The 18,901-nt window shown below is 48.9% G+C and overlaps 1 protein-coding gene across 2 annotated transcripts in view; it reads right to left on the bottom strand.

Moving 5' to 3' along the window:
• Runx1 (RUNX family transcription factor 1) overlaps positions 1-18,397 on the bottom strand; it is a 223,951-nt gene extending 205,554 nt beyond the window's left edge. For both annotated transcript variants that reach the window (XM_048422959.3, XM_048422961.3), the window contains exons 1-2: positions 18,265-18,397; positions 17,943-18,058 (exon numbers count right to left, since the gene is read on the bottom strand). In XM_048422959.3, the coding sequence (XP_048278916.1) occupies positions 17,943-18,000 (58 nt within the window). In that variant the 5' untranslated portion in view covers positions 18,001-18,058; positions 18,265-18,397. The remainder of the gene's footprint in view (positions 1-17,942; positions 18,059-18,264) is intronic.
• Between the last annotated feature and the right edge of the window lie 504 nt (positions 18,398-18,901).

Genomic DNA, 18,901 nt, shown 5'->3' with positions numbered 1-18,901 from the left:
TGAAGGGATTTGAAAATCCCAGATAGAGAGATGAGTAAGCTGCGAAGACTGCTTATTTCTCTTCCAGAAGACCAAAGTCCTTCCAGCATCCACCTCGGGTGGCAAAGACTGCCTGTAACTCTGGCTCTGCCTTTGGCCTCTGAGGGTGTCTGCAGTCATATGCAGGCACCCACACATTCATATAAAACACACACACACACACACACACACACACACACACACACACACACACACCAAAAATTAGGAAGAATCCCAGCTGGGAGCACCTTCCGACATTGGGGAGATTCTAGAGTAAGCATTCAGTCAAGAGATGGCAGATACTACAGAAATACCCTAAAGATACCCAAGTGAGCTGGTGCCCTGGCTGTCCCTGGCTGCCCCTGGCTGCATCCTTCCTCATCTTCATTTGCACCTCTCACAGAGAGATTTTTCAGGAACTGGGCCATCGTATTTAAGGGCACAGAATTTAGAGTCCAAGTTTCAGAGCCCAAGACTGAATTTGTTCTCAAAACTAAGTCTAGGGTTTTGACATGAATTTAAAACATATGTTTTTTTATTTCCGTGGCATTAGCTGTGCTCCCTGAGCTCCATGAGACAGAGCAGGATATAGACTGTGTGGATCTCTCACTAGGGAGAAGGTACAAAACCCGTCAGGTGCTCCGTGTAGAAACTAGGTTCTGCTCCATTCGGCTCAGGCCTGAAGTTGCATCAAGATTCCATTTGACTGCATCAAAACCATTCAAGGCTTCCTGTTACAGAGGTCACTCCTGTAATAGACCTTGGAGGCTTCCAGGCTGCTGGGTGTTCCAGCTCCCCTCTGCCTTGGGGTTTCTCAGCAGGTGCTTTAGGAATCCGGGAATTTGCTGCTAAGCTGAGGACTCCTGGGTCTACAACGTTTCAGTCCATAATCTTACTGGGGCCTACTGAGCACAGGGCAGGCTGTCCCTGGCCTGTACAGATGCCATTCTTGGATTGGTAGTTGAAGTTTTGTTCGCAGAGTGTCTCCGGCTTGGGCTTTGCCTCTCTAGATGGCAAGCACTTGGAGGCAATTGCAGGCAGTCCAATGCTGGCATGGTAGGTCGTTTTGTAGCGCAGAATCACACACATGGTCCCCCAGCAGATCTATGGATGCTCATGACTACTAAGGGAGATAGCAGCCACACGCATATGGCTTTGGGATCAGAAGGAGTTGGGAAGAAAAATGGGGTAGTGGGTGGGGAGAGTTACTTGGTAACCTGGTTGTGTGGTAATGTAACAGGTGGTGGAAGTGGGGGAGAGGGAGGTAGACCCCTGCTCTGCTGTCTGTGTGTGGACTACAGAGGGATAGCTTCTTCTTACACGTATTTTACATCCTATTTTAGCCTCAACCGACCACCTCCATAGACCAAATGGTGGGTGTGTCCTCTACTCTCTCACCCTCCAAGGGTGGATGTTATGAATGGCCAATGTCTCCTCCTTTTTGCTCTAGCTGAACCCCCAGTTTTTCTACCTGGTTAGTGGTCAGCTCAGAGCCTCACCTCTAAGCTCAAGTTATAAGACCTTACAGTCTATTACACAGAGCCAGGCAAATAAAGGCATGCTCGTATGGTATTGAATTAGGTTAAAGCACTTTAGGAGAAGCAATAGATGCTCCTTACTTTATGCCAACATGGCTAGCTAGCGATATTGGTTGTGTGAACCTGGGTTTCATTCTTAACTTTCAATGGTTTTGTTTTGTCATCAAAACATCTGAGGCTCAGTGTGTTCATTTCCAAGTCACTATGACCGTATTGGCTCATGAGGCTTTGGATAGGTGCATGACAGATACTTGGCGACCTTTTAAGAAAGCCAGGAGGGGCTAGCCTAGAGTGCTCAGCGCCTCCGTTCAGTTTACTCCCTGGAGAAAAACTTGCAGCTGTCCCGGGCCCTTTCTTCCATCGGGTTCCTTCCCTGCAAGCCTGTCTACGTATTCACTGCCCTTTCGTCTTTAGCGTCTCTCTGAAGGGAATCTTTTGATGGAATCCCTTCTTTTTGGAATGGGAGAGTATTCCCATGTGTCATCTGGCCATCCTCCTCCACAGCTCCTCTGTGCTCTTGGCTCTGCAGCGAGGAGCCCTCCCTTCCCAGCTAGGATCACTCCCTCCCCCTTATCTTCTTCCTCTAGCCTTTGATCTTCTCTCTTTATGCTGGACTCTCTTGTCTCCTAGCTATCTTCTTGCGTCTCTGGTCCTCCAAGTCCCTCTGAGAAGCCTGCAGACCTTGTGCTTTGGGTGGCAGCTCTCTTCTCTGTATAATACAGGGAGGAAGAGCCCCACAGCAGGGCTGAGCTCTGCCTTCCACAGATAATCGGCCACGAACGGTCCGAGGAGCTCGGTGTCCTCATTTCTAAGACCTTTGAAGTTTTCTGTCCTTTTACAGGGAACTGGGCTGTGCTCTGAAGATGCGCCCAGTTGTTTTTCTGATTTTGGTGGTGGTATGGTGGTGTGTGTGTGAGTGTGTATGCAGGGGTGTATCAGGGGGTGAGGGGAACTTTCTAGAAAGCAAAATAGGAAGAACGTAAAGGGTAAGAGTTTTCTCTGGTGGCACCGGTGATTGTGTGAGGTAAGCTTTCTAGACTTGGTCTTCATTTGGGCCTGAGCATCCCTCTTTTGGGGCTGCGATGTGGACTGCTATGTGCAGCAGAATCTTCGGGCCCTGCCTGCTCACCAAGTTGCTAATATCACCCCTCCCCTCCCTCACCTGACAGTGCCAGACATTGATGAGTCAGTGGCTTCTCTGTCTGCACACGGTTTCCTTCCCCTTGCTGCAAACCAATGGTGTATAACATTCTGCTGGTGCAGGAGAAAGATTACAAGTGAACTAACTCTGGAAAGCTAAGTATAACCCGAAGAAGGGAGAGACTGAATGAACAGACCTTCTAGAAAGGCCAGAGCTTAAGAAAACAGTAAAAAACTGCAGAGAGATTAGTCAGAAGCAGATGAACCTCAGGCACAAACAACCTGAAACTACTAACTGGAAAACGAAGGCCTCTTGATGTTGGTCTGGACAATGATGTTTCATATGAGACCCTAAAGGCATGGGTGACCAAGAAACAATAGACAAATGGGATTATATCTGATTGAAAATGCTTTCTAGGAAATCAAACAGTCAGCAGGGTAGGGAGGCATCCTATTGAATCAGAGGACACTTTGAAATCATGTCTCCTAAGGGGCTCATGCCAAGTACATATAAGGAACCCAGCAACTCAACAGCAAGGTAAAAAAATAACCAGATTAAAACATGAGCAAAGGACTTGGAAAAATATTCCCCGGAAGACAAATGACTGGCCAAGTATTTAAATGTGATCGGCACCCCTAACCATCGGAGAAATGCAGAAGAAAGCCTCCATGAAAGGTCACCTCAGACCCTCAGGACAGACAGTACTGCAGAGCCCAGAGACTCCAGAGCTGGCGAAGATGCGGGGAAAATGGGCCTGGCGTGGCTGTGCTCCTAGAGAGTCGTGGCCTAGGCCTTTCGTCTGCCACTCTCTTGTGGGCAGAAGCCGAGACGGCCACTTGCCACCTGCTTCTCCAGGTGTCTTTCCTTTTCACTGCAGAAGTTAAGAGCAGAGCTAAGAGGCAAGGTGAGGTGTGTGCCAGTGGCTAGCCTCTTCCTGCTGTTAACACACGAGTCTGTGGGTGCGCGTGTGCCTGTGCACACGCATGCCCACACTCAACTGTAACCTCCATGTCTGTTAGAGTCAAATCTGCCATTTGTACAGAAGCAGCCGGTGTGTCATCTCTGTCCTGCTTCTCAGTTCAGAGATGGCTATTAGGGGCTGGTGGAAGACTCCTCGGGCAGGTCTCGAGCAGATGCCACCCTGAAGAAAGAGGGAAGGCAGAAGAGGAGGGAGGGGAGCTAGGCTGCCCTGGCCCTGGCGTGTACACAGACACCCAGAAAGAGCGTGATGAAGCCTAACAGACCCTGGGGTTTTGATTTCCCTGCCCATTGTGTGCTCAGGCAAAGCAGATCCCTGGCCTTCTCCTAATGAGCTTTATTGTTTTATTACTGTTTATTTTATTACAGAGAATATGAGCCTGAGCACCTGTTAATTTCTTCCCATCAAGACGTTTGTACAGCAACCACTAGAGCCTGGCAGCGCCAGAGCCGCCAGAGCCGCCCCAGAGCTGCCCCTGAGCCGCCCCAGAGCCGCCCCAGAGCCGGCAGGAGCTGCCACTGGGACTCGTCACTACCATAGCCTCCCTTGGCGTCAGCAGAGAAAGGAAGGGAATTGGGGTGAGTGTGGTAACCGCTGGCAGGAAGACCAGGTGAGAAGTGCCTTTAACAAGAACACAGGTTCAAGGGAGGATGCAGACAGAGATCACACACGCCATGACTGGAATTGAGCAAAGGCTCCGCAGTGATACTGGAGGATGGGCAGTATGGACTTCCAAATGATAGGTGTTTCCAGAGAAGGGCCTGCCGTGCCCAAGACCCTCCAGGAAGCATACTCTGTGCTGTGTGATTGGCAGGTCCTGTTCACAGGGCCACTTCTTGCTGTCACAGCTGAGGCAACTGCTTCTGGCGAGAGCATTTCAACCCCAGAAACAATGATATTGAAGTGTTTTGTAACAACCCTGGTCAAGGTCAGAGGTCACAGTCAGGGTAAGGAGTGTATTGACTCCCATAGCTCCTAGCTTTCTGGAGCCATGGGGTGGGCCATCCTAAGGATTCTTCACTATCTAGGTCTCAGGGCCTGTGTCAAGTTCGTGCAAGTTCAGGTTCAGACTTGAGCAACTCTGACAAACATCTCCTTAAGATTTTCATGGGGTGTGCCCAGGAAATCACAGAACACAAAAGACACAGACTGTCGTGGAAGACTCAACAGTTGTCTGTCCCCAGCATGCTAAGATGGTCGTGATGGGCACTCAGGCTTGGGTGCTGCTGGCCTGGGGAAGCAACGACCCCCCTGGGAGGCTAGAGAAGCTGGAAGGCCTTCCTCAAACGACAGCTGTGATAGGGAGGAGCCTGGGAATGAACACAATAAGAAAGGAAGCATGGACACCCGTGTTGAGAACGCAAGACCACTGATTGCCTCCAGGGATGCTGAAACAGCCCGGATGGTAGATGCACTCACCCTGCTGTCTGTCACTACTCATGTTCTGGAACACTGACAAGTGGTTAGCTCTGAAAGGCTTCCTTGAGTAGCAGATAGGTGAGAGTTTTGCTTTGTTTGTATGTTTGTTTTGGTTTTTTTTTAAAGACAGATTTCTCATATAGCCCAGATTGGCCTTAGCAAAAACCCTCCTGCCTTCACCTCCTAAGCACCATGACTATGAGCAAATACGACCGTACCCAGCTTATACAGTGCTGGGACTCAAATCCAGGACTTCATGTACACTGGGCAAGCACTTTATCAACCGAACCACATCCCTAGCCCCACAAAGGATAGTTTTAGAATCGCCATGTACCCTCTGCAGGCGGACACAGGGCTCTAGCACGGATGTTTCTGTTTAGACTAGGTCAGCTTGTCCCTGAAGCCTGACCCCAGGTGATTTCTCTTGCTTCTGCATGCTGTGCTTCCCTCAGAAGAGAAGGTTATTGTTAGAATACAGCTCACGGGTCATGTGAAGGGCTCAATGCTAGAAGTGCATTTTCCTTACACTTAGTAGGTGCTCAAGAAATGCGCGTTGCCCTATTCTCGGTTTAAATGGTTTTAAGTTCAGCGCTCTCGAAGGCACACTAAGTTTACCGCAGGTTGAGAGCAAGCTGTTTTCTCCTTCACAGGTGTCTGGTTCCAGGAAACACCGCAAAGCCACCTTCTGAAGCTCACAGAGGTGGCTCCCCAGCTTCACATCCAAGGCGGTTTCCACAATTGCCTGTTGCTTCTGGCCTCCTTCTGTGTGTTTCCCACCTCGTTTATTTTTTCTTCAGCCTTTTGACAAGTGTACAAAGGCTGGGCCATCTCCTTTCTTTACAAAAGGGACTCCAAGAGTTTCAAACATGGCCCTAATGGACATTGGTGGCAAATTATAGTGACAGGGCAGGAACCAACGGCTGGATACAAAGCCTTCCTCCCCTCCCCCCCAGGCACCTGTCTGCCCAAGTCTGCTCTCTCTCCACACTAATCTCTCTTTGACTTTGAAGATGGCCCATTGAAGGTCTAGTGGTCCAGAAAACTTCACTCCTCTTGGGTTCCTTCTAGAAATATTGGAATGACAATCTGGGTGAGGAAATGGACATTCAGGAGGAGAGGCAGAGTCTGTGAGATCGATTTGATTCAAAACAGAAAGCCCATGGGATGATGGGAAAATACATTATTACAACTTGTATTTGAAGCTTTTCAATTATGGTGTGTGTGTATTTTATAATGTCTCAACTGTGGCGTGGGCATACCATTTATAAATGAAGACCTAGGCAAAGACTGTGGGCTCACTGAACAACGTGTAATGATTCACAGCAATGCGAGAGCCCGAGATGGTGGCTTTTGCTGCTGCCTACGGAGACAGTGTGGAGCAAATTAGTGCATCCTGAGGGGTCTCAGTGGATTCCCTGAGGTATGCACATTCCGTGTCCTGGCCTGTGTGCATGTGACTGTGGTGTGAGGGACCCTGAGCATCATTTAGAGTCAGACATGCTGCCGATACATCTCTTCCTGGGAGAAACTGTGGTCTTGTTTCAAATTTTCTCTATCGGTCCCGTGCTCTCAGCCCCCTGCCCCGTCCCCAGGTCTGGAGATGATCAGCTTGGGACCCTGTCCTCTGCAGCAGTGACCATGGTTAGCATTCTGCTCCTCTAAATTTCACCAGAGACATTGACAAACCAACCTGGCTGGCTGCAACATTGCTCAAGGAAGAGGTGGGTGTACTGTGGGTGCTGGGTTTACTGGAGACAGAGTGTGTCATGCAGGTAGACGCTTGGCTTGCAAAGGACTCTGGGGCCTGATCAAATCAGAGGATGACTGGCATCTGCCAATTCTTCAGACTCCTGAATGGTACCAGCCACGCTGGTGTGGTGTCGGCAAAGCTGAGACAGAGGCTAAGGGGGTCTAGTTCTAGTGTCTGACTCAGAGGAGTTTCCTAAAACTCTAGCTAGGATCTGGGGAGACAGCCCCCAAATAAATAAATAAATAAATAAATGAAAACTAAAAATAAAATAAAGTATTTGCCTTGCAAGCGTGAGCGTTGGAGGTCAAGCCCCAGTCCCTCCATTTAAAAAGCCAGGCACTGGAACCCACGCTTGTCTCTGTGGGGGCGGCTCAGTGGCCAGCTGGCCTGACGTACTCAGCAATCTCCAGGCACTTGGTCTGAAGAGAAATAGCTGAATCTGTCCCCTGGCCTCTGCACCCACACATCACACGTGTGCACGCACTCTGTCCTTACACACACATGCCTGTTCTTCACTTTGTATGATGAGACAAGGTCTCACTAAGTTGCCTGGGCTGGCCTTGAACTTGCAATCCTCCTGCCTCAGCCTCCCAAGAAGCTGAAAGAAGGGGCCTGAGCCACTAAGTGGGGCCTGACTCCCTTTGTCTTTCATCTCACACCCCTACCTAGCATGTTGAGTACTGCAGTATTCTCTAGATTTTTCTGTGAGCTCTCATAAGGAAGCCTCCCCTCCTACTCATGTTTTCAGAAGAATACTTGCACTACCATGACCATTATATACTTTTAAGGAAGAAGGGAAATGCTGCTTTCTTGAGCCACTTCCTGGTGAGTTTGTTTTATTGTTCATGTATTATTTAGGATTTTCTTTCCCACCCGGAAAAGTCGCCTTCAAACAGTCAGCGCACATACTCAAAAGACCTGGTCTGAAAGCCTGCTGGCTAGCAGAGAAAAAGAAAAAGGTGCCGTGTGCAAGGATGAAAGTTGCTTGCTCCTGTCTGCCTGTGCAGTTTCCAGCTGACACACACATGAAGCCAACATAGAACCAACGAAACATGGCTCCACGCTTGCACAAATCCTTGCCAGTCTTGGGAGCAGCAGAGCGCTCAGCAGACACAAGGAGGAAATGACTGTTTCTGTTGGGTAGGGGTGGGCTAAAATGTCTGGGAGAATCACTGGTTTAGGAGAAGCCTGTCTGAAAATAGGCACCTGGGGGGTGGAAATGGGAGGCTGTATAGAGACAACAGGCCTCAAAATGAACGCCCTCCCGCCTCGCAGCAACGCAAAATGAAAGGTATATTATTTCCTCTTTCAAAGGAAACCCGAATAAGGACTTTCATTCTTTTTTGTTTAAATGAGGTATTGACTCTCTCAGCAGAGAGGGAGAGAGAGAGAGAGAGAGAGAGAGAGAGAGAGAGAGAGAATTTGCATCCAGATCTCAGAAGCTGACAGGGTCAGTAATTACCAAGCACAAACAACCTTCTCTTTGTGGTAACATGAGGTATGAATGAGAACCATCCGTCCTAGAAAGAGAGCCATTTTTCTGGTTGTTATCTGTTATTTTTTTATTTCTATGAAAAAAGAAAACATCTTTAAGTAAATTTCAGGTAAGTCATTTAATCCTAGGTTTTGCTTGATAAAGGGGTAGAAGGTATTAATCAGTGGCAGAGCGTGTATAAGGTCCTGGGTTCCAGCATTAGTACCCTGGGTGGGGGGGGGGGAAGAAAATGAAAAGGGGAAAGGAAGGGAGAGAGAAAGAGAGGGAAGAAAGAGAAGGAAGGAGGAGGGAGGGAGGCAGAGAGGAAGAAAGGGAGAAAAGAAGGAGAGAGGAAGGGAAGGAGGGATGGAAGGAGGGACAGAGGGAGGAAGAAAGGAAGAAAAACATCACTGAAAATAATTCTATAAAAAGTGAAATAAATTTCGTGGCTTCCTGGCCAGGAGCTATGTCTCTGATGTGGGTCTGCTTTGCTTCGGATCACTGACTTACTGAGGGTTAAGCACTGTAAATTGCTATGGCCTTGTTTCCCACCGCATTGGCTACCAGCCCATCCAGACCTATCTGCTAGTGCTTCATCTTAGTGAATCCAGCCTAAAACAGCCACCTGAGCATCCATCTGCTGTTCCTGAGGAGGACCAAGGAGGAATGTGGTGTGGACGTGCACGCAGTTACCTCTCGGTATCCTGAGGAGTGAGGGGTGCTGGGTGTCTCCACCCCCATGGAGGACAAAGTCCCTCTTACAGTGGCCTAATATTTGCATAGAACATTTGTGCGCCCTCCTAGACATGTGAAATTGCCCCTGGATGACTTCCATATCTAATATTATGCAAAGGCTATGCAAATGAGGCTGTACGTATTGCTTAGGGAAAGCAGATAAGAAAAATCAAGTCTGATGTTCAGTTCAGAGGCAAGTTTTTCCTCACTGTTTTCCTGTCTGTTGTTTGCATCCACAGGTGGGAAACCCAGGGGCATAGAAAGCCAGTCACATCTGCAGAGCAGAATCAACCTAGGAAAGGAGGATCCAAGACAGGACCTGGGAGGTGCAGCCGGGGAGCTCACCCTCAGGTGCTGCCCTGTCCTCACACTCCCTCCTCCCCTGATTTTTCACCCCATTTCTCTGCTCTGCCTGAAATCCTGCCCTCCCTGGAGCTCTCCAGCCCTGGCCACACGGTGCCGGCCCACATGATATAGAAGCTTCCCTTCCTCTGCTTTATACATGCTCATGGTGTCAACCTGCCTTCCAAATAGTCAGGCTTTTATCCACAGACCTTGGTGGCTCCCAACCCTGGAGGAGAGGCTTCTTTTTGCTGTCAGAAGCAGTTATTGCAGAGACTCATAACTGTAGAAAGTTCTGAGAATAAATGACTCACCCCTAAACACGACATTTTTTTCATCAGCTCCCTTTCGCAACACCACTGCCCCATCAAGGCTCAGGGAATATTGGGGAAGAAGCAGAAAGAACAGAGAGCAGGGCTGTGACATGCTTGCTGTCTGGTCTGGACGTGGTGTGGCTGCTGAGCTCGCGAACTCATGGTAGGTATCCTTACGGGGCTGCCTGAACACGATCCACACAAGATCTAGCTAGCTCAACTTCCAGCATGGCCTGGGGAGGCACTAAGGATGTTCAGCCCCAGCTGGAGAACATGCCCTTGATGGATAATGAAGAACCATTCTTCTTTTTCGGGGGTGCAGCCATTTTTAGTTGCTTATACTTCAGTGGCTGGTCCCGGACCCGTATGTATATGGGCAGCACTCACTGGGAAAGGCTGGAGCGACGGCTCGGTGTTTAAGAATTCTTGGTGTTCTGGCAGGGGCTCTGGGCTCTCTTCCCAGCACCCACATAGTGAGTTACAACTACCTGTAATTCCAACTTCACGGGCTCCTGCACACACATACACTCAGACACATAAAGATACCCATTCAGAGCCGGGTGGTGGCCTGTGCCTTTAATCTCAGCACCTGGGAAGCAGAGACAGGTGGATCTCTGTGAGTTCGAGGCCAGCCTGGTCTACGGAACTAGTTCCAGGACAGGCACCAAAGCTACAGAGAAATTCTGTCTTGAGAAACCAAACAAAAACAAAAACAAAACACAAAACAAGATATACATTCAATCAATCAATCATCAATCGTCAATCAACCTATAAAGAGGAGGACATGAAGTTGGGAGGAGATGTGTTCGAGAAATATATGAGTAAAATTGGAAAGGGAAATGGGGAATGCATTTGCTTATATTTCATGATATATTCATATGAAACTCTCAAAGAATAAATTGAAAGATATATTCAAAAGCATAAAGATGATAACAAGAAGCTTCACTTCTAGATAAAAAGGCAGCTCCATGTACTGCAGAGGCCTGACACGTTCTTCCTGCCTAGACAGGGCTGGCGTTCTGCCATTTGGCCCTCGCCCAGCATGGTGGGGACCGAACCAGGGGGGTCTTATGTCCACTCTACACCCATTCTGGGCCAATGGTTCCACACACAGACTAGCCCCTGTCTGCAGGAGTCTCTGTGGTCAGTTTTTCCTTTCTGTGCAGCCGACACATGCTCACTGAAGAATCCAGGCAAAAGTTTTGTTCTCGTATGATAAAGTGGTCCGTTCCATGGCACCTGGCACAGCACTGACCTTTCTGTCATTGTCCCCCTGGCACCATTCAGTGTTATCAGGGCAGTGGACAGGAAGATAGAGAAAGGGGAGGGCAGAGAGGAGAAGGGGTCAGAAGGCTAAGGGAGTACTCGCGTAGGCTGCAGGAATGATTGAGCTTGCCTGTCGGACACCAGAGGCAACAGATGGTTTAGAACCCCATTTTATTTGTAATATCTTGGGTTCCATTGTAACATTTCCTGATTGTGGCCATTGTCTGCAAAGACCTTAAAGAGACATACACTTCCCTTTGTCTTTTTTTTTTCTTTCCTGAGACAGGGTCTCTGTACCCCAGGATAGCCTCAGACTCTATGTAGCCAAGGGTGGCCTGAATTTCTACTTACAGCTCCCAAGTATTGGGATTCCAGGTATGTACACCCCCACCCAGTTTCTGTAGTACTAATAATGGTCCCAATGGCCTGGTGCATGGCAGGCATGCACTCTCCAAACTGGGCTGCGTTACCGACCTGGAAGTGTTCCCATTCTGGCTCTCAAAGGACATCATAGCTCTATGTTTGCGGGGTTAAAAAGTGTTTAAAAAGACATATCTTGCCTTGGCTTGAGGCATCTTCTGTGCAGAAAAAGGGTGGTGGCTGCTGGTTCATAGGAAGATGGGACAGTGGGCACCAAGGGACAGGAGTTGTGGAAAGCTGTGAGTAGACATGTTTGCACACTAGAGCAGACAGCAGTTGTGGAAAGCTGTGGGGTAGACATGTTTGCACACTAAGCAGCCTCAGTAGCTTTCTTCAGACAACCAGGAGATAGAAAAACTTAAGTGTCTGAAAACATCTTCCACGTATGAGATGGTACAAAACTTTTCATACCAATAAAACAACAAAACAACAGCGAAAGCTTCCTTATGTTGCTGAACTATCATGTGCTTTATGGCTTCTAAGGGGTTCAGAGATTTCACACAGGAACCCGGTCATTGGGCAGCAAGCTCTTCTTGAACGTTACTAACCCCTTTTTGCAGAACTCAATGTAGACACAGAGACATTACTGACTCATCTAGGTCATTGGGAAGTTACCTGAGAAATGCATGAGCTTCCTGTGCGGGCCTCCCTGCCTGGCCCCATCCAGACAGAAACCCAAAGCACCTTTATCTCTGAGCTTTGACAAGGACTTGTTGATGACCAGTGTCACGAAGAAGAGGAAGCTGCCGGTCTTCACAGAACCAGCGAACCTGCATCTGATTCAACAGGCAAAATGACTTTCTTTAGAGGAGCCTTCTAGACCCTAAGGTTGTGCCAGGAATCTCAGAGAAGTGCGTGGCTCTCTGTCTGTGTCCTGACCCGAAGCTTAGACTCCATTCTGGGCCCTGCACAGTGGGCTTTGCGCCTCTCCTCCTGTGGTCACTGCCAAGGAGAAGTGTGGATGCTGAAGCCCACCAGAGGAGCTGATTGGCTCTCAGCCCCTGTGTCTCTGGGGTGTATATGGGGTGTCCTGTAGCTCTACTTTGGGTCGTCTGCCTGGACCACCTTCCTCTCTACTCTCTCTTCCCTGCTTCCAGAAAGTCTGCCACTTCTTCCAGGCAGCCTGGCTTGTGCCCTCCACGGTACTGTGAGCTATTTTCTTCCAAGGGTGGACAAAGTTGGCCAGTTCACTGGCTGCTGCCTTGGGTAACCGAATCTTGGCTAGCCTGCCACTGTTAACTCTATAGAAAGGCTAAGTTCTCTAATAATCGTACTTCAAGGAAAAAACAAAAACAAAACCACACACACAGAAAACAAAAAGCAAGCAAAAAAACAAATAAAAACCAACTGACATTTAGCCAAGCATCTTGGTGCATGCTGTATTTTTTTTTAAAATATTTTTATTACTTTGTTGAGAATCAAATGAAATCTATTTTGATCACACTCCCTCCAACTCCTCCCCTTAACTCCAGATCAGCCAGCACTTACTGCAATCCCAGCTCTGGGAGGCAGAGGAAGACAGATCCCTCTGAGTGCCAGGCCAGCCTGGTCTACACAGCGAATTCCAGTCTGGTGTAAGTGACATAGTGGGATCCTGCCTCAAACAAATGAAATCCAGCCAACCAAGCCGCTTTCCACACACAGCAGCACCTTAAACAACCAAACAAGCATGAGAGGAAAGTAAGAAAGGTGAGGCTCCAGGGTCCCTCAGCTTAGCCTGGAGCCAAGGAGAGCAAGGGAGGGAGAATGGCCTGGTGCTGTTACCTGAGTGCGCTCTCTGCCTTCAAACTCCCAGCCCTGCAGCCAGAAACCAGGCTTCTCTCTACAAGCCTGTGGGGCGCAGAGGGGGAGGAGGCAGACACAGCTCCCGCTCTGTCCCAAGGCCAGCCAGCCTTGATGCCACACGGCAAAGAGCCACATCTTTCTCACACCCGTTCTTCAGGTTTGTTCCCAGAAAACACAAGAACCATGTTTCTTCAGGCCACCGCGGTTCCTCACGATCTTCCAGTCAGTTGTTATTTACTTATGTGCTCGCTTTAATCTCTGCGAGTGCCTGTGTGTGCAGTTTTGTGTATGAACACGGGGCTTCTGTGTGTGTGTGCACTGGTGTGCATGGGTGTGCTAGTGGTACTCGTGTGGAGGTCACAGTCACTGCGGGTCCCGGCCCTCCTCTCTCGCCCCTGTGTCACAGCAGGAGCACAGATGACAGACGTGAGCAACTGACCTTTAAGGAAGGTTCTGGGGTTTCAAACTCAGTTCTATAAGGATTGTGTGCCAAGGGCTTTATTCAGAGAGTCACCTCTCTTACCACTTCCGGTCCCATGTTTAATGTGTGAACTGCTAGAGGGTCATCCCCCCCTCCCCCCCGCCACTGACTTGGCTGGGACTGGCAGGACAGAGTTGGTGGCCTCTTTGGAGTCCACGATAGGCTCTTCTAAAGCTGTCATCACAGCATTGCGGGTGGCAAAGGCTATGAGGGTGAGGTCAGATCATTTTTAAGACCTCTTGAAAATTAGTTTCATACTGTATGGGTAGACTTAGATGCAAAATTTCATCTCACAGGGAAAGCAGGGTCTGATTCTTGAATGTCCAGGGGAGCAGCTGGCCACATGCCTCATGCTGGTTTTGATATGGGCCAGAGGAGGCAGACTTGCCAAGACACCAAGTTGTTGTACTGTCAGGGGATGTACAAATTCCCAAATCCACACATTCAAGTTTTAACTCCAAGTCCTCAGAATGAGACTGTATTGGACATAGAAAATTCTAGAATCAATTACATAGAACTATGAGAGTATGCCCTGCTAAGACTGATGGGCTCATAAGAGGAGGGGAGGGAGGGGCTGGGGCTGGTAGTTCATGCCTGTAATTCTAAGACTCCAGAGGCTGGGGTAGGAAGACTGCTTTGATTCAAGGTTATCTAGGTTAGCCTGTGCTAAAGGGTGAGGAGAGAGAGAGAGAGAGAGAGAGCGCACCAGGACAGGCAACAAATAAACCACAAGACAGACAAGACAGCCCTTACAAGAAACCAAAGTTGCTGATACATTGACCTTATACTCCGGCTTCTAGAGCGTGAGGAAACACATTTCTGCTTTTTAAGTCTCCAAGTCTGTGGTGTTTTGTTGAAGTAGCCTGATCCCTCACTGACGGGTTTTGCATGGTGGACAAAGCCACACGTAATTTCATCTATGACCTTCTGTCACTTACGTCTTCAGGGGCATGAGAGGAAGCGTCTTCAAGTCCTTAAACAGTGGCAAACCGGTTTCTTTGATTCCTGTCCCGTAGCTCTGCCGAGTGTATCACCGAGAACTATGCTGCTGAGATTTTTACCCGTGGTTCTAGGAACTCAGGCATCTCGACACTCAAACTTTGCCTAGACCACTAAGCCACTTCTAAGAACAAGGCTACCTGAGGCATTTTGAAAAAAAAAAAAAAAAGGAGACAAAAAAGTGGCGGCGCTTTCCCTCCACAGCCTTCTCTTCTGCGGTGCACACTGCAGCTTCTTAGGGGACCCAGTCGGGTTCTGCAAGAGTTTCATGTCCCCAACCACGTGTGATAGCTCCTGGGAGTCTCAGGCGACTCTTATCTCCTTTCTGAGGCAGACTAAGTGAGAAGCTGGCGTGGGGTGATGGGAGAAGAGGGGAGTCTTTGTGGTAGACCACATTCTCCTTGCGTGCCAGTGTCAGATGCCGGCCCAGCTCTCACGAGAAAGGGAACAATGGCTTTGCTCGGTTCCCCATCTCTGTTTGCTCCCAAGTTTCCACGCTGGTATCAGGCTGAAAATGAGTTACAGGTTTCCTCCTGTGAGTATTGCAGAGACTGATAAAGTACCCTCCCAGGAGGAAAACAAGATGCTCTGAGTGGCCACAGTGGCCGCTCGGGAGGGACACATGACCATAAATTACAGGCCAGAGCAGCCGTGGGGAAGCCTATGCATGGCCAGGCTATGGCACCAGGGGCCAGGAGGTGGGCTGTGGGAGTAGATTGGTTAGGGTAGTGGGTTCTGGCACCAGTTTCAAATGGACCCCCCCCACACTAAAGAGCAAGACAACAACAACAACACACACAAACAAAAACCAGCAATGTTTTGACACTGTTCTAACTGGAGTGTTTCGTGGACTGCCAGTGTAGGTCATTAAACCCTTGTGTTGACAGGTCATTCAAACGAAATAATATTAGCCAGGAAGTTGCCAAGAGTTCATTGCGGTTCTAATGCTAAATCTCCATGCTATTCAACAGCTTGTGGATTCTGACAGCTCTTTCTCCCCCCCCCCCCCCCACCTCCATCCATTCCGTTTTGCTCGGAGAAGGAAGTGAGACCTTCTCAAATGAATCATGCTGATTTTAAAAAGTCAGTATTATGTGATCTGTGCCTGTTATGGGCATTCATGTGGGGGAATGTGGACACGTATGTTCCACCGTGTGCGTGTGGAGGCCCGGGGGATAACCTCAGAAGTTGGTCCTCACTGACTATCTTGTTCGAGGCGGGGTCTCTTTGTTGTCTGATGCCCTCTGTGTACTCCAGACTGGCCTGCCTGTGAGCCTGTCTGTAGCTCCTGTTTCCCTGTAGGAACACTAAGGTTACACATCGCTGCTCCTGGCTTTTATGAAGGTTCCATAGATTCGAACTCGTGTCTTCATGCCTACACAGTAGGTACTTACTCCCCTGCTCCTCCTGAATTCTGATGGAAGCAAGCCCTGTTCGGGTAGCCTGTTTGAAAATAATCAGACTCTTGCTTCTAGGCTGGAGCAGCGGGCTGCAGGGCTCAGGCTCTGCTGAGTTCCTGGTTACCACATCCCTAACTGTCTTTGCTGTTGGGCCCCTAAAGCCATTCCAGAAGGCCAGCACCACAGGCAGCAGTGCAACCCAGTCCCCAGGGGAATGTTCAAAGTTTCCTGCTTCTGTCTTCCTGAGTGCATCAAATAGGAAACAATAAACATTCGGACCGTGCACTGAGAGCCAAGTAAGCCAGGGATTTTTCTACAAATATTGCTTCCTTTGCCTGTAGGCAGCCCAGAGGAAATGCAGTCAGTGAGCAGTTGGTGGCTTTTCCCCGGGGGAGGGGGGAGGGGAGATGGGCTGGTGTCTCTGCCTACCCCACTGTAGGACACTGTATGATATGTGTGACTCACACCCGTCCCCATGATTCAACTTCACTCCATTTCCTCGGCTGCCAGCAAGCGAGCACTTGGAAGCCCTTTAATTTAAAGCTTGGAATTGGTTAATGGCTTGCTTTCTTCTCCCTTCTCCTTCAGTTCGGATGCCACCCAAAAACCTACAAGCACGTGTGCACACACGCATGCGCACACACTCATGAGTGCAGACACACACACACACACACACACACACACACACACACACACACAAGCGCATGCCCCCTTCCCCAAGTTTTTACATTTCTACATAGAAGCACTGTGGTGTCGTCAATAGCATTTGCTGTGGCAGAGTGTCTGGCAAGCCCTCTGCATTCCCCTGCTCATTTGGCGGCATGAATAAATAATGATTCACAGATACGAGTTGGGTGTGCATAAGAATTTGTAGTCCGAAAACAAATCATACCCACCCCCCCATCCCATTCTACTCCGTACCAGCGCTGCCAAACCCTCAAGCCACAAACTGCAGACGCAGGTCAAAGAGCACGTCTTGATGCACGGCCTTCATGATCTTTTCATGCCACTGTTTTTATTTGCTTAAGCTCAGTCCCCATTTACCAGGAAAGATCCACAAAACACACATGGCCACTCATGGCTCAACTCCAGCCTTTCCAGTTTCAAGTGGTTGGCTATAGAAGTGCAGGCAGGTTTGGAGACCTGCACGGCGCCTACCCCAAAGCCTGCAATCTAGTAATTTAGCTGTGAGCATGCGTGGACTTAGGAAATGGCTTCATAGTTCTTTTCGAGAGAGACTGTGTGCGCCACAACTTGCTGGCTTTCTGTCTTGAGCAATGCCGACTGCCCTTTTGCAATTGAGGCTAAAAGAAAAACCACAGCGCAGCCCCTTCGGATGATTCTTTTCCCAGAATGAGTCTGCCCGGATCTCGCTCTCTGCGAGTTGCCACCTTGGCCCTGAAATCTTCAGGCAGATCCAAGGTATACCTGTGGGCTGCCTCTTCCAACCCACACTCCTGGCACCATTTCTCCTGGTCAGCTAAACCCCGGGCAAGCTGAACTCAACGACAGGGCCAGACAGCTTGCTGACTTCAGAGTACCTCCAATAGAGTCCTTCAGGGCTAGGGACAGTCATCTAAAACCCAAAGCGTATCCTCCGTGCCAGTGCCAGTCTTTAATCCCCAGGACTGTAAACAAGAGCAGTCCAAAGCACTTGACACAACTTTCCCTTGGCGACTAAATACTTCAACAACTCAACTAAGCATTTACTGAAACATCTCCGTAGTCCAGCGCCCAGCAGAGAACTAATCCAGTTGCCTCTGTCTGGATTCCTCCCCCCAAGCAGACAGGGACCCCAGACAGGCACCGGAGGGTCCACTGACTGCCATTTCAGTCTGCAAAGCTGAACCAAATCAGATATAAAAAGACCAGCGTACTCACCTCTCATGAAGCACTGTGAGTATGCAGGAAATGACTCAAAAATGCTGTCTGAAGCCATCGTTTCCTTTAAAAAACGCACCTCTTCTGAAGGTGGGGTATTCAATGATTTCTTCTACCTTAAGAGCAAGAACCAAGAAAGGTCATTTACTCTGACCTCACCTCCCGCCATGGCTCCCTAAATCTTTTTCTCCCCAACCTTAACACCCCTGGGACTCCATGGGCCCTATGAGGGAAAAAAGTACATTTGCAGAAACAAATATTCAAATTCTAAAAGATTAAAAAAAAAAAAAGCAGCGCCTAGGCTGTGGGCTGAGCTGCTCACCGCTCTACGAGAGCCTGTGGTTAGCATTCAGTGTGATTCGTCCTGCCTGCTGACCACTATGCCGGGTTTAGACTTCTGACACTGCCAGCCTACCCGACTTGTGGTTCTGTGGTTGTTTATGAGGCCCAGGGAAGTTTTCACACAACCCAAATTACAAATTTAACTGTTCCCCTTTCCACAGCCCATCACCATTGGCTCCTGGCAGTCACGTGGCTTAAGTGATGTCAATTTTTTTTTAAACTTTCTGAGCTATGCCCTTCCTGCCCTCCACCTGCCCTCCCCCAGGCTGTGTAAAAAAATAATAGTTGAGTAGATCTTAGAAGAGGGGGGCTGTCAAAGAAACGCAAGCAAACAAACAAACAAACAAAATCCCCGCCTCCGTCTTTACTTGATGTCTCTGCTCTTCACTGATTTAGTGGAGATCAGATCCTGTTGTTATTTGTGGTTTGGGGAACAACTGATTATTTAGATAAAGATTGCCTTGCTGTTTATTCAATAGTAATTTAACATTGGCACCAACTCGCTGCTGAGACCGGATGCGGCTCCCATCTCTTAAATTGCTGGGCATCAGCTTGGAGAGCTGGGTTCTTGGTAAAAGCATCTAAGATTGAAAAGGGGAAAAAAAAACAGATAAAGG

This window comes from Myodes glareolus, chromosome 2 (genome assembly GCF_982192425.1).
Source record: "Myodes glareolus chromosome 2, mMyoGla1.1, whole genome shotgun sequence".
NCBI lineage: Eukaryota > Metazoa > Chordata > Mammalia > Rodentia > Cricetidae > Myodes > Myodes glareolus.
This window is presented reverse-complemented; position numbering and strand designations above follow the sequence as displayed.